The sequence below is a fragment of the Miscanthus floridulus genome, chromosome 5 (assembly GCF_019320115.1).
Source record: "Miscanthus floridulus cultivar M001 chromosome 5, ASM1932011v1, whole genome shotgun sequence".
Taxonomy (NCBI): Eukaryota; Viridiplantae; Streptophyta; class Magnoliopsida; order Poales; family Poaceae; genus Miscanthus; species Miscanthus floridulus.
Window position 1 is genome coordinate 125,326,621 of NC_089584.1, and position 14,036 is coordinate 125,340,656.

The window sequence follows — 14,036 nt, forward strand, 5'->3', positions numbered from 1 at the left end:
CATGGAGCATGGGTCGTAGAGCTGACAGCAATCACCAAATGGCAATTCCAGGAATGAAAATGATTGAATGGATGGATGCCCAACCACCTGAATGCAAATTCTGATCAGAGCGATAGGAACTTTGCAAAGGGATCGTGGTGGTTGGTTCATGACAATTTGTTGTTCCCACCTGCCATTCCTACCGGCTCACTGGACATGTCTGGTGACGCATCGCTGGGGGCCGTGGCCGCCGGAAAGGCCCGGATTCGCCAGGTTGCCAGCCTACCTCATGCATGGTTGGGCGGTCAAGGACGGCGAAATGCTGCACAGCTGGGGTCCGAAGAACACTCTGCTTTTCTTATGTTATTCAGAGTTCAGTGTTCGCATCCAAATGTCAACTGCTGAGGCAAAAGCTAGCGTTATCTCTTCTATTTGATCTTCTTGCAAATTCAGTACCAGTGCATTTCAGAGTCTCAACTTTCAAATGACAGCAGGACGCATCCCATTTTCAGCAATGGTCAGAATGCAGAAAAAAAAGGGGGCAGGAAGAAGAAAGAAACTGCTTTCCTGATTTGTTTATGGATGAACGGTTCGTTTCATGAGTACTGATCGATCTGTTGCAAGCATAACCTTAGCTTCCAAGTTCACCATTTCATAGTTGTCCAAAAAAAAAGTTTCGCTGTTTTCTAAAAGAAAAAGGAAAATGAAAGCCAGAAACGTGGCATCTAGGAATATATTGCACTGAGCAATCGGATTTGGTGCCATCGTTTCTGTCAAAAGATTGTTTCCGAAGATTTGTTGGAACAAATATTGACACTCGCTGCAATATTGGCTACCAAATCCACCTCCTCGCATCAAAAAGTCAGTACAAAATGACTTCGACCAGTTTCTATTGCCGACGCAGAAACGTATACCGTCAAAGCTCAACGCATTAGATTTATGCTGGCCAACAATTCATAGGCAGAAAAAGGACACTCAGTACGTCTAAACTTCATGGATTGACTCGTAATCATTGTGTTGTGTTTCGAAGCCAAGTTCCTTTGCCCACAAGTTTCAGCAAACTATGATACGGAAATGGCCATGCTTTTCGCCGTAAGCAGCATATATGATAGCGGCAGAATAACTAATCGACCACGAAGGAGATGGTCAAACAAACAAACACTCCTCGTGACCTCACCACGGTTTCAAAGCCAAGATGCGTAACATGATGCACAAGTGCAAATCCTATCACAATTGGAACACAGTTGATCGGTGACAGCTGGAAATTAAACTGATGTTCCTGATCTGCATGAAATGGTTTACTTCTAGGGCCTTTTTCCCTGCATCTACTGTTCCGTGGATTCAACGCAAATGCTGATCGGCGAAATGCTGAATGCTTGGGCCTTGGGTCACCAGAAAGAACTCTGAAAAGTCGACGCAAATGAAATAACTGAAAGACATGACAACGTAAACACAGTGTAAACCCAGGTGTAGGCTAGTTTGCAGAAGCGTGTGGGAGAGGAACTGCCTTGTTCTGTGAAATCGCGGCGCCAAAGGGGGGCAGGCCAGTGGGTGCACCAAACCATCTGCACAGTTTGAATGATCCCAAGATGACATGATCAGCTTGGAGCTGCACGAACAGTCACTTGCACTGGGATATGGCCGCTGCAGCCAGCTGCTGGTAACATTTCCCCCATGCTCGAATTCAAAAGTTCGAAACCTAATCGACCAACCATCACCCGCAGCGGGAAAGGGACGAGGCGAACACGCATGGAGAGCCGGCGCGTCGCCTCGAACGCTATATATCCCGTGCGTGCTCGGTGGCAAAGCCTCTCATCGTCCAACTCGGAAACCTTCAGAGGAAAGCCACCACTAGCAAAGCCACCCGCGGTTCCATCCATCGAGCGAACGCCGACGCGGCAACATTTCGCTCTCGCCATGGCGTCGCCGTCGTCGTCCCGGCTGCTCCTTCTCCTCTCGTGCCTCGCGGTTGCGCTAGCTCGCGGCGGACGCCGAAGTGCACCACCATGAGTTCGTTGTACGTGGCACGGCGTGAATACATGCATGCATGGTAGACCTGTGTTTTCAGTGCGCAGGTGAAACATTTTTTTGCCTGATCGATGTGGTTGTGCTTGTGCTCATCATCAAGGTCCAAGAGACGCCAGTGAAGAGGCTGTGCAAGACGCACAACATCATCACGGTGAACGGGCAGTACCCGGGGCCGACGCTGGAGGTCAGGGAGGGCGACACGCTCGTGATCAACGTCGTCAACCGGGCGCAGTACAACGTCACCATCCACTGGTACGGAATACACCCTTCGCTGTTCGTTCTCACTTTCTCAACCATCCTCCGGGCTGTCTCGATCATGTGGTCCGGTCGATCAATGCGCGTGCTTCTGTTCTTACTGCATGGTGTCATGGTGTGCGCAGGCACGGCATTCGGCAGATGAGGACTGGATGGGCGGACGGGCCGGAGTTCGTGACGCAGTGCCCCATCAAGCCCGGCGGCAGCTACAAGTACCGGTTCACCATCGAGGGGCAGGAGGGCACGCTGTGGTGGCACGCGCACAGCTCCTGGCTCAGGGCCACCGTCTACGGCGCGCTCATCATCCGCCCCAGGGAGAACAAGACCTACCCCTTCGCCAAGCCCTCGCGCGAAGTCCCCGTCATCCTCGGTCTGCACCCGGCCTCTTCTTCTTCTTCTACTTGCTTTTGCATCTCCTCTACTCGTTTGTTGTTTCTGTTTCATTCACGTCTAATCTGACCAACCAATGACAACGTAACGGAGTACTACTAGTTACTGAAACTCTTGACGGTGTTGGATCGATGGGCAGGCGAGTGGTGGGATGCGAACCCGATCGACGTCATCCGGGAGGCGCAGAAGACGGGCGGCGGTCCAAACGTCTCCGACGCGTTCACCATCAACGGCCAGCCCGGCGACCTGTTCAAATGCTCCCAGAAAGGTACGTAGCCTCATCTCGCATGCCCATGCATGTTTGGGTTCGTGCATGTTACACGAAGTCACGGACACGCACAAACCCTGCACGAAACAGCATATCATCCATGCTCAACTCCTTTGGCATTAATGCGTCTTTACTTTGCTCGGCAATCGGTATGCAGAGACGACGGCCATTCCGGTGAAGGCCGGCGAGACGGCGCTGCTGCGGTTCATCAACGCCGCGCTCAACCACGAGCTGTTCGTCACCATCGCGCAGCACAAGATGACGGTGGTCGCCACCGACGCGTCCTACACAAAACCCTTCACCACCTCGGTGCTCATGATCGCGCCGGGCCAGACCACCGACGTCCTCGTCACCATGGACCAGGCGCCCACCCGGTACTACATCGCCGCGCGCGCCTACGTCTCCAGCCAGAACGTGGCCTTCGACAACACCACCACCACGGCCAGTCATCGAGTACGACTGCGGTTGCGCCGCCGACTTCGGCCCCAAGATACAGCCGGCGTTCCCGGCGCTCCCGGACTTCAACGACACCAGCACCGCCACCGCCTTCGCCGCGGGGATCAAGAGTCCCAACAGGGTCAAGATCCACGAGAACGTCGACGAGTACCTCTTCTTCACCGTCGGCCTCGGCCTGTTCAACTGCAAGCCGGGCCAGCTCTGCAAGGGGCCCAACAATAACACCCGCTTCACGGCCAGCATGAACAACGTCTCCTTCGTCTTCCCCAAGACCGACTCCCTCCTCCACGCGCACTACTACAAGACCCCCGGCGTCTTCACCACCGACTTCCCGGCGTACCCGCCGGTGCAGTTCGACTACACGGCGCAGAACGTCAGCCAGGCACTGTGGCAGCCGGTCCCCGGGACCAAGCTGTACCCGCTCAGGTTCGGTTCCGTGGTGCAAGTCGTCCTGCAGGACACCAGCATCGTCACGCCGGAGAACCACCCCATCCACATCCATGGCTACGATTTCTTCATTCCTCGCCGAGGGTTTCGGCAACTTCGACCCCAAGAAGGACGTCGAGAAGTTCAACTACGTCGACCCGCCGCAGCGGAACACCGTGGCGGTGCCTGTCAACGGCTGGGCAGTCATCCAGTTCGTCGCCGACTAACCCAGGTGTGTGGATCATGCATTGCCATCTGGACGTGCACATCACCTGGGGCCTGGCAATGGCTTTCCTAGTGGAGGACGGGTACGGCGAACTGCAGTCACTCGAGCCGCCCCCAGTTGATCTTCCCATGTGCTAATGATCAGCAGAAGATACTGTGTTGAGGAATTGGAAGTCTGTTCACGTTGAATGTTAATTGTGACTTTTTTGGGCGATTATTCGTGATCTTAAATTCTAGGGGACTTGATTTTCCAGCTTGTTTTGAAGTTCTCCACTGTAAATCTATGTATGACATTCAGCATATTATTTGAGAATAAATTATTTCTTTGTATGATTGTCTACCGAAAGAACCAATCTGAGATGTGCAACAGCAAAATTAAACACTGTTCTTTAAGAAAAATTCAAGATCGATGACTGCAAGCATGAGGTATAAGAAAATTCAGAACCATTATTCAATACCTATGAAGGACAATTTAAGATGGAGGGATTGCAACTAATATAACCCATTGTTAGCAAAAAGTGGAGCTGACGCCTCCAACTCAGATCAAATAGAAACATACTAATTGTACTAACAATTAAAAAACCTATTCAGTTAAAAACAATTTAAAAACTGAGACCAAACTGATCCCCAACCTGAAAGCGAGCTTCAGACTTCAGAATCACGCCGCCCAACCACCAAATTTCTTTACCTATGAATTAGACATCACCCCTGATACAATCAGATCATGACAGTCCATATCAGATGATTACTTCCAAACCACATATTCCTTGAAAATGCAAGAAACAAGACCAAATACTCCAATGGTTGGTAAATGCTACCTCCTAAACAAGACAGAATAATGGCTGATTTAGAAAGGATGAGCCACACTATACATAGGCTAGGAATTAGTATACTCATCCATGATCAATACTTACATAAGCAATGCCGTGTGAAAACTAATCTCAATTCTCATTTGATATCTTCTATTATAGCTAGGTCAACTACCACGCTGGGATCCAAGTATCCTACTACGTTGATTTGGCATCTAATATAAGCAATCTTAAACAACATCCAGAGAGTACAATATCTGTCAGCTTATCATGAGTTACAGTCATGGGTCATTCAAACAGACAAGACCATGAAACTTACCTTCCTGCTAGGTTGGTCCCTCTTTTTTTTTATTAATGAAACCACCTTCACAGATTGACTCATGATGAACTGATGATTGCTGCCTGTACTGATGTAACACAAATACAGTATATTTATTCAGGAATCGGCACTCAACAAGAACGGTATTATTAGCCTGAACGATACTTCAAAACAATTTCAGCATCATATGACAGAAAATTTTTGAACAGACCCCTACTTTTAACTGCAAGCAAGAATTTCAGCAAAAAAAATTAACGCTAAATGTGTTGTTGGGAGATTGAAACAATTTTACTATGATGAATAACTGCAGCTAAGCAAACTTTTGCAATTTTTTTTCCATAGTAAAACACAAGTAGCACTCTCTAAGCTTAGGGCACTAGCTCAATAGCTTTAGGATTACAGATACACATCTCACTCAATGCTTTATGCAAACTTAAGTTTTAGCTGGATGACTACCTTTGCCACAATTTTGGTTCACCCATTTTTTTTGGCCCTATAGGCACCTTCATGTCCTGTAATTTCTGTAAACTCCAGCACAGTTGTAGTGAGTGAAAAAGCTAATAATAGGATGCAATCTATCTGAAATCTTAACTAATGTACAGCTTTACCATTTTAGAGTGTACTCTACTAGTTATGTTTTCTCCAAAACTTATGTTATAAACCTAGCATTGTAATATGATTCAACACAGTACAATATTGCTCAGAACATCAAAACGACAAATATTGCAGACAACATGAAATACTGATCACAGCCCCTAAGCATTCAGAATTGACAATGAATTTTGTACACAAGGATCAAATTTCTAATGAGGCAGAAATAACCAGAGATCCATAAAATTTGTCATGATGTACACATGAATGTAAGAGCACACCAATACATTGTTAGCAATTTGACAATGCTTAATGCTCATTGTCACCAGATTTGGTGAAGTGCAAGAGAAGTACAGCTCTTGCAGATCTTTGCATAATTCCACAAAAAGTACAACAGAAAAATCGGATCCACATCCATAGTTACTCGCAGTGAAGTAACACATGAGCAAGGAGCTAGTTTCTACAACTTCTGGATCAGATCCCTCTCGATTTTGACTCTAACTGAATTCCCCGAGCACAAGAATCCCACCGGTCCTGGACACATCAAACCCCAGATCCGGGCGACGCGAGGAAGGAGATGAGCCTGCTGGTGGTGTTTCCATTGGACGCAGCGCTCGGATCATCAAGGAAGAGGTCCTCTGGAACGCGGCAGGCGCCGTGCGCGGCAACGATGGCGCCCCCGACAAGCAGCCCGGAGATGATGAGCGAAGCCACGGAGGTGAGGAGGAAGGCGAGCACAGACGCGACGACAAGGCCGAGCAGCGTCTCGCGGTCGGTGAAGGTGCGGCCGAAGAGCACGACGGGCTGGTCGGGGGCGCGGAAGACGTAGAGGAAGCACCAGGCGCCGAGGATGCCGAGGAGGACGAGGAGGGAGAAGGGGTGCGCCAGGAGCGAGGCCGCGAGGGAGAAGGCGACGGCGGCGGCGTAGTTGACGCGGAAGTAGCCGAGGTTGCGGCGCAGCCGCGAGGTGGCCTCGGAGAGGGAGTCCGGGCGGGAGAAGGCCGACCGGTCCAGCAGCTCCGTCCACGGCCTACGGTCCGCGAGCGAGCGCCGCGCCGTCTCGGCCAGCCGGCTCACGAAGAGGCGGAAGGCCGGCGTGGCGAGCGCCGCGTCGGAGAGGCCTGTGGCGGAGGACGGCGCGGAGCCGCCGCCGGCAGCCGTGCTGGTCACGGGGAGCAAAGGCGCAGGCGTCGCAGCGGAAGCCATGGTGCCCTGTTTTGCGGAATCTGAGCTGGGGGATTGGCCCGCCCGACCTCTACTACGACTACGAGCGGCGGTTTCCTTCGTTTTATGCTTCAGCAGATTGGTGCTTCTATGCCCGTCGCCACTATACAGTGGTTATTACGCGCCTAACACGGGGCCCATATGTCTCGTGCTTAGAACATGGCTTTCCCACGAACGCACGACAACTCCTCCGGGGTGCGTTCAGATCTGCAGAAATAATCCGTGGGCATAGACCTAACTTTGCACTGGGCCATATTGGGCTGCAGGCCTTAATTGGTAGCCCGTGTTGCCATTGAGCTGGGAGGTACAACCCTCGGCCTGGTAACAAAACAAACTAGCAACCGGCCCAAAGATGCCGAGCCTGGTGTGGTCCGCATCTTGCTTTCGCGTCAATCACGGGCATCCTCGTCCTGTCCTCCATCTTTTGCCACCAACGTGACGCCAAAACCATAAACCCCATGCTGTAACCCTACCTGTCAGCGAACATTTAAATCTCTCCGCTTCGAGAGCGCCGTTGCGCTTGTGCTTGCATTTATGCTTTCCCCACCCACCGATCCGCCGCCGCCGGTCCCGCCTTTCTCCTCTCCCGAGGTCACCGCAGTTTTACTGTCCGTTCCCGTTTGTACTTCCGTCACCGACTTCATCCGACCGTCCAAGCGATAAGTCCAGCCTCGCATCCACCGCACGCCGCGAGTCACCGCCCAGCCCTCGAGCATGGGGTACGGTAAATTCTATAACCGGCGTCACAATACTACTCCAACGGCGCCTCCACTCCTGTCCGAGCACTGAGCGGCCATCCTTGTCACTGCCCCGATAAACCACCACGGCACCACCATCGCCCCCCGGCCCTCTCCGCCGCAGATTCAAACCCTAGCCGGAACCGTCGCAGCTGATCGACGGGAGGGGAGAGGCGTCCGGCGACCTCGCTCGGCGGCTGATGGCGGAGGACGGCGAGGAGAAGCTGCTCGCCACGGTGCAGCACATCGTTCAGACCCTTGGCCGCACCGACACCATGACGGAGGATATACTCAAGGTCTTCTCCAACTACGACGGCCGCCTCTCGCTCGACAAGCTCTACGCCACGCGCGCCGCTGCGGCGGCGGCCGCAGTCGGAGGGGCTACTGGGGAGCGCTCCGTGCCGGCCTCGCCGCCCATGCCGCCGCCTCCAGTGGCGCCGTCGGCCGCCGCGGCCATGCCCCCGGTGACGTCGCTGGAGCGGACCGTGCGCACGCTGGACCGGCAGATCTCGCAGTTCGTCACCATGGATAGGCTCATATGGGCGGACTCAGCGGACGCGGACGCGTTCCTGGAGGCGGTGGACGACCTCGTCGGCACCGTGCAGGAGCTGGACGCCGCCGGGACCAACCGCGGGCTGCTCGACCGCGCCGACGAGCTGCTGAGCCGGTGCATGGCCCGGCTGGAGGACGAGTTCCGGGCGCTCATCGAGCGCCCCGACGACGCGGCGCCTCAGGTGCCCGGTGGGTTCGGGTCCTGATGACAGCGAGGAGGACTACGACGCGGATGACGGCTTTGGCGACGAGCCAATCCCAATCGCGAGGCCCGTCTCGGACTTCGACATCGTAATCGATGCTCTCCCGCCGGGCTCGGTCTCTGATGTTCACCAGATTGCCCGGCGGATGGTGGACGCTGGCTTTGGCCGCGAGTGCGCCGAGGCATACGCGGCCGCACGCCGCGGTTTCATCGACGAGAGCGTCGCTCGCCTCGGCATCCGTTCCCGTACAGCCGACGAGGTCCACTCCTTACCATGGGAGGAGCTCGAGTTCGACATTGCTCGTTGGATCCCAGCATTCAAGATGGTGTTTCGGATCCTAATCCCTAGCGAGCGCCGCCTCTGTGATCGTGTCTTCGAAGGCCTCGCTCCGTACGGCGACCTTGCCTTTGTTGCCGCCGTGCGCACCCAGGCGCTTCAGCTTATTTCATTCGGAGATGCAGTTGCTGCTGCCAGCCGCGCGCCAGAACGGCTCTTCCGTGTTATTGACATGTATGAAGCAGTCCGAGACCTCCTTCCTGACCTCGATCCTGTCTTCTCTGATCCCTACTCTGCAGCTCTTCGTGCTGAGGTATCAGCTGTGTGCAACACTCTTGGCTCCTCAATCAAAGGTATATTCATGGAGCTGGAAAATCTCATCCGCCGTGATCCAGCCCGTGTTGCTGTGCCTGGTGGTGGCATACATCCAATCACTCGGTATGTCATGAACTATCTCCGTGCCGCATGTGGTTCGCGGCAAACACTGGAAGAGGTGATGGAAGGTGACTTGGGTGCTGTTGGCACAGCGGCTATTGCTGTCGACCCTGATCGCCCTACTTCGTCGCTAGCTGTGCACATAGCTTGGATCATGGATGTGCTTCACAAGAATTTGGAGACCAAATCGAAGATATACAGGGATCCACCACTTGCTTCCATATTCTTGATGAATAACGGGAAATACATTATTCACAAGGTGAATGACAGTGAGCTTGGGGTTTTGCTTGGTGATGAATGGATGAAACAGATGATGAGCAGGGTGCGCAGGTGGAGTATGGAGTATCAGCGTGGGGCCTGGGCAAAGGTCATATCAGTGCTGCAGACTGGAGGTCCTGGCGTTGGCAGTATCACTGCAAAGTCCATGCTTCAGAAAATGCAGATGTTTAACAGCTACATGGAGGAGATTTGCACGGTCCAGTCCGATTGGGTGATTGCAGATGAGCAGTTACGAGCAGATGTTAAGTCAGCGATAGTGGATTCTGTTATGCCTGCATATAGAGGCTTAATTGGGAGATTGAGATCATCTCCTGAAGCTGCCCGAGACTTGTTCATCAAATACACCCCAGAGGATGTTCAGGCACGCATCCAACATCTATTTGAAGGAGTGGCCAAGTGATTAGTTAGTTATGTGATTTTATTGCTATAGCTATTTTAGCGGATATCACAACCTTAGTTATGGTGACATTCTGGGCTCAATGATGTGTTGCAAAAAGGCTGGACTTCGTCTTAGATGAGGAAATGCTATCGGATCCAGCTATGTAAATTTGTAGGTGTTTCTGTATCAAGTATCAACTGGTAATTTTAACTTAATGTGTCGTATTGTTTGTTTATTATTATTGGCTTGATTTCTCCTTTAGCTATGAGTAATAATTAGGTGTGCTGTGTGTACTTTTTACTTAATTAGTTATCTTAGTATTTCATATTTAGTAACTTGACTTATGTGAACAAATTATAAAGCAGAACACTGTTTCAATACCACTTCCACAGCTTTTACAATGGCCAGTGGTATCAGTGGGGTTTTTCCCTTCCCCAGACCCCACTCATGTGGGAGCCTCCGGCACTGGGTCTGCCCTTTAGTGGTATCAGTGATAGGCCCTATTCTAGGAACAATTACTAGTTAATCTAATCTATTCTCTCCTCCTTTTTGCCCCAACTGATCCATCATGATTCTTAAATCTTCAATTTCATTTACCATTTGTGAATGGATTAGCATCATAAGGTTGTAAGAGAAAGTTGTTATGTGTTGATTGAACCACAATAAGGGATTCCATTAGGTAAACTATTAAAATTCACTTTTGAGAATGAATATGGAAGAAGATTAAGAAAGGTTACTTGAATACATCAAGCATTATATAGAATTACATGTAGAGATCTCTTACATGTATGCAAGTACATACCTGGAAAATCCAAGAGTTCAAGGATAGTTGACAGTTGACATAACTGAAAGACAAGTAGAATGCACACTATTTCTGAATATATTTGTGTTGTGCACTATTTTATTTGGTTATTCTAAGTTTCTAACTGTGAAGGGCGGGCCTGGTGCAAGCGGTAGTGTCGGATACAGTGAGAAAGGGTACCCTAAGCAAGAACCAAAAAACGACTGCTTAGACTTCGTAAAAGTCGAAACCAGCTAAACACCGCTGGCCTCGGCCGATTCTCCGACTCGCCCGAGGCCCCCTCACCGCTGACCTCGGGCGATCCCCCACCAATGGCCTCGGCCGACCCCCTCTCGTCGCAGGCCTTGGCCGGGCCACCGACCCTCCGTCTCGCGCGAGGCGGGCTCGGCAGCACTCCGCTGCCTCTTCCTTCACCCGTCCCTCTGACAAAACGTCGTGTCGCGTTAACTCAGCCAACTGCTGCCCCTGACATCGGCCGCATGCTCGGCACAGTACAGCGGAATGGCCAACGGGACAGGAGACAGGACTGGGCAGGGGTTACCCGCCACTGTGCTAACCACTATGCACATGGTTGACGCCCATGCCTCACTGTGCTGCCAACTCCTGCTCCGAGAACAACGCAGCGTGGGGAGCCACGTCTGGGATACTGTGGCCTCGGAATCAGTACCCAGGACCAATAATTCCCTCCAAGGCCTCGGCAGTTTGCTTCAGGGGCTCGGCAGCCTGAGGATCTATGTCCGCCGAGCCCCCCGTGATGGCTCGGCCTCGGCATCTGCAGAGCCACAGCTCTCTACGACGTCATCGCACGATGACCAGCACGTCGCCCGGACTGGGCAGGGGTTACCCGCCACTGTGCTAACCACTATGCACATGGTTGACGCCCATGCCTCACTGTGCTGTCAACTCCTGCTCCGAGAACAACGCAGCGTGGGGAGCCACGTCTGGGATACTGTGGCCTCGAAATCAGTACCTAGGACCAATAATTCCCTCCAAGGCCTCGGCAGTTTGCTTTAGGGGCTCGGCAGCCTGAGGATCCATGTCCGCCGAGCCCCCCGCGATGACTCGGCCTCGGCATCTGCAGAGCCACCGCTCCCTACGACGTCATCGCACGATGACCAGCACGTCGCCCGCCATGTCCTGCATCAAGCCGTACTGGAGCCCCACGACGCACAAGATCAAGTATGACCGGCGCGTCACTTCTACACGACAAGGACGGGGCCACTCCATCGACCATACCACAACAGTGGCCGGCTACAGGGCTCGGACACGCCACCCCCATTTATAGAGCGCTATGTATGGACGTCCCTGGTTCTCCCTTAAAGTATAAAAGGGAGGGACCGGGGCCATTTCTAAGGGAGAGGAGAGAAAAGACGAACACACCGATAGAACTACACACTTCTACGCTGCTTGAGAACAACGCCTCAAGCAGCCCGCACCACCCTCGCCGAGACCTGGGGCTAGCCCCCTCTCTCACCTAGCTTGTAACCCCTACTACGAGCACTCCGGTGCAAGGAACAGAAGATCAATCTCTCAGACTGGACGTAGGGCCTCGATTGCCTAAACCAGTATAAACCTTGTGTCTCTTTGCATCACCATCCGGGATTAGAGGCACGCAGCACAAATTCACTCGTTGGTTGAGGGACCCCCGGTTCCAAAACACCGACAGTTGGCGCGCTAGGTAGGGGTCGCTGCGTGTTAGCTTCATCGTCCCAGCAGGACCCGGATGGCAGACCCCATACGACCATTGCGTCTCGGCACCGTAGTTTGGTTCAGGAGCCTAGAGTTCATGTCTCTAGGGCATGAGTATGACATGGTGCTCCTCACCCCTCGAGCCCCACCGTCCGACGATGAAGTCACGCCTCGGCAGCCCAGGCGTAGGCGGCGCCTGGGCGGTCGCTCTCGCCGCGCTCGCCAGGCACGACGCGAGGAAGGCCACCCCAACGCTACGCGAACCCGGGGCGGCACGCCACTCCCCACCGATATCCTACGACCAGCTGTTGGTACGGGGTCCCTGGCTGGGGACCTGTCTGGCCTGAGCATGGACAAAGGAAAATCACCGGTGGCTCGCGGCGATGCCCAGCCGTCTAGCTCCACTCCACCACTCCCTGAAGAGTCGACCCCGGCGGGGCAGAATATGGAGATGGCACCGTCCCCATACCCCTTTGGGTTGAGGAATGCCGCCGCCTCTTATGCCTACGCCTACACTGCCACTCACGAGCACCCCTCGGAACGCCGCCAGCGCTTCGCTCTCGACCTGAGCACCCACTCCGACTCCTCGAACGAGGACGAGGCATGGCCCGGGGTGGATTTCTCCGAACTCCACAACCCTGGGGCTTTGCGCCAATTCTTGGCCGCAAGCAACTACTGCCTCGGCTAACCGACAGAGGCAGGAGAAGGGACATGCTCTACCCGTCCAACGACCTGTTTACTTCATCAACAAAGTGCTCTCCGAGACTAAGACGCGTTACCCCCAGATCCAGAAGCTAGTTTACACCGTAGTCTTGGTTCGACGCAAGCTGCGTCACTACTTCGAGTCCCACCCAGTGACTGTGGTGTCGTTTTTTCCTCTGGGAGAGATAATCCAAAACCGAGAGGCCTCGGGTAGAATAGCCAAGTGGGCTGTCGAACTCATGGGGGAAACCTTGTCTTTCGCGCCTCGGAAAGCGATCAAATCACAGGTCCTGTCCGACTTTGTAGCCGAATGGACCGACACACAACTACCACCCGTTCAGATCCAATCAGAATGCTGGACCATGTACTTCGACGGGTCTCTGATGAAGACTGGGGCTGGCGCGGGCCTGCTCCTGGTCTCGCCCCTCGGAGTACACATGCGCTACATGATCCGGCTTCACTTCGCCGCCTCCAACAATGTCGCCGAATACGAGGCCCTCGTCAATGGCCTGCAAATCGCCATCGAACTTGGAGTACGACGTCTCGACGTACGAGGTGATTCCCAGCTCGTCGTCGATCAGGTGATGAAAGAGTCAAGCTGCCATGACCCCAAAATGAAGGCGTACTGCGCGATAGTACGTCGCCTGGAGAACAAGTTCGACGGTCTCGAACTCAACCACGTTGCGCGAAAGTTCAACGAGGCCGTGGATGAACTGGCAAAGATGGCGTCGGCACGGGCCCTGGTCCCCCCGAACGTCTTCGCCAGAGACCTCCACAAGCCATCCGTCGACTACGCCTCGGCGACGGAAGAGGGCATATCGGCCGAGCCCAACGCAGGGCCCGAGGCCCCCTCTACCACCGAGACCCCGCCAGCCGAGCCCGAGGCCATGGCGATTGACGCAGAGCCTCCCAAGGCCGACCAAGGAACGGACTAGTGAGTCCCTTTCCTTGATCGCCTCGTTCGAGGAGAGCTTCCTGTGGATAGAACCGAGGCCCGGCGGCTTGCGCGATG

The 14,036-nt window shown here is 53.5% G+C and overlaps 2 protein-coding genes and 1 pseudogene across 2 annotated transcripts; 2 read left to right on the plus strand and 1 right to left on the minus strand.

Moving 5' to 3' along the window:
* The first annotated feature begins 1,810 nt into the window (after nt 1-1,810).
* LOC136450668 (laccase-3-like) lies at nt 1,811-4,299 on the plus strand (annotated as a pseudogene).
* Nucleotides 4,300-5,873: 1,574 nt separating this feature from the next.
* On the minus strand, nt 5,874-7,019 carry LOC136450669 (PRA1 family protein B2-like). The gene has a single exon (XM_066451226.1). It carries the CDS (start codon nt 6,950-6,952, stop codon nt 6,290-6,292), a length of 663 nt encoding a protein of 220 aa, XP_066307323.1. The 5' UTR covers nt 6,953-7,019; the 3' UTR covers nt 5,874-6,289.
* A 606-nt stretch (nt 7,020-7,625) lies between these two features.
* LOC136453453 (exocyst complex component EXO70B1-like) lies at nt 7,626-10,074 on the plus strand. Its single transcript, XM_066454022.1, is given in 2 exon segments — nt 7,626-8,461; nt 8,463-10,074. Coding segments are annotated over 2 exon segments (1,944 nt in total). The 5' UTR covers nt 7,626-7,907; the 3' UTR covers nt 9,853-10,074.
* Nucleotides 10,075-14,036: the final 3,962 nt, after the last annotated feature.

Bases quoted from the DNA above. Each gene is read 5' to 3' on its own strand.
- LOC136450669 (XM_066451226.1), bottom strand. From the start codon at position 6,952: ATGGCTTCCGCTGCGACGCCTGCGCCTTTGCTCCCCGTGACCAGCACG.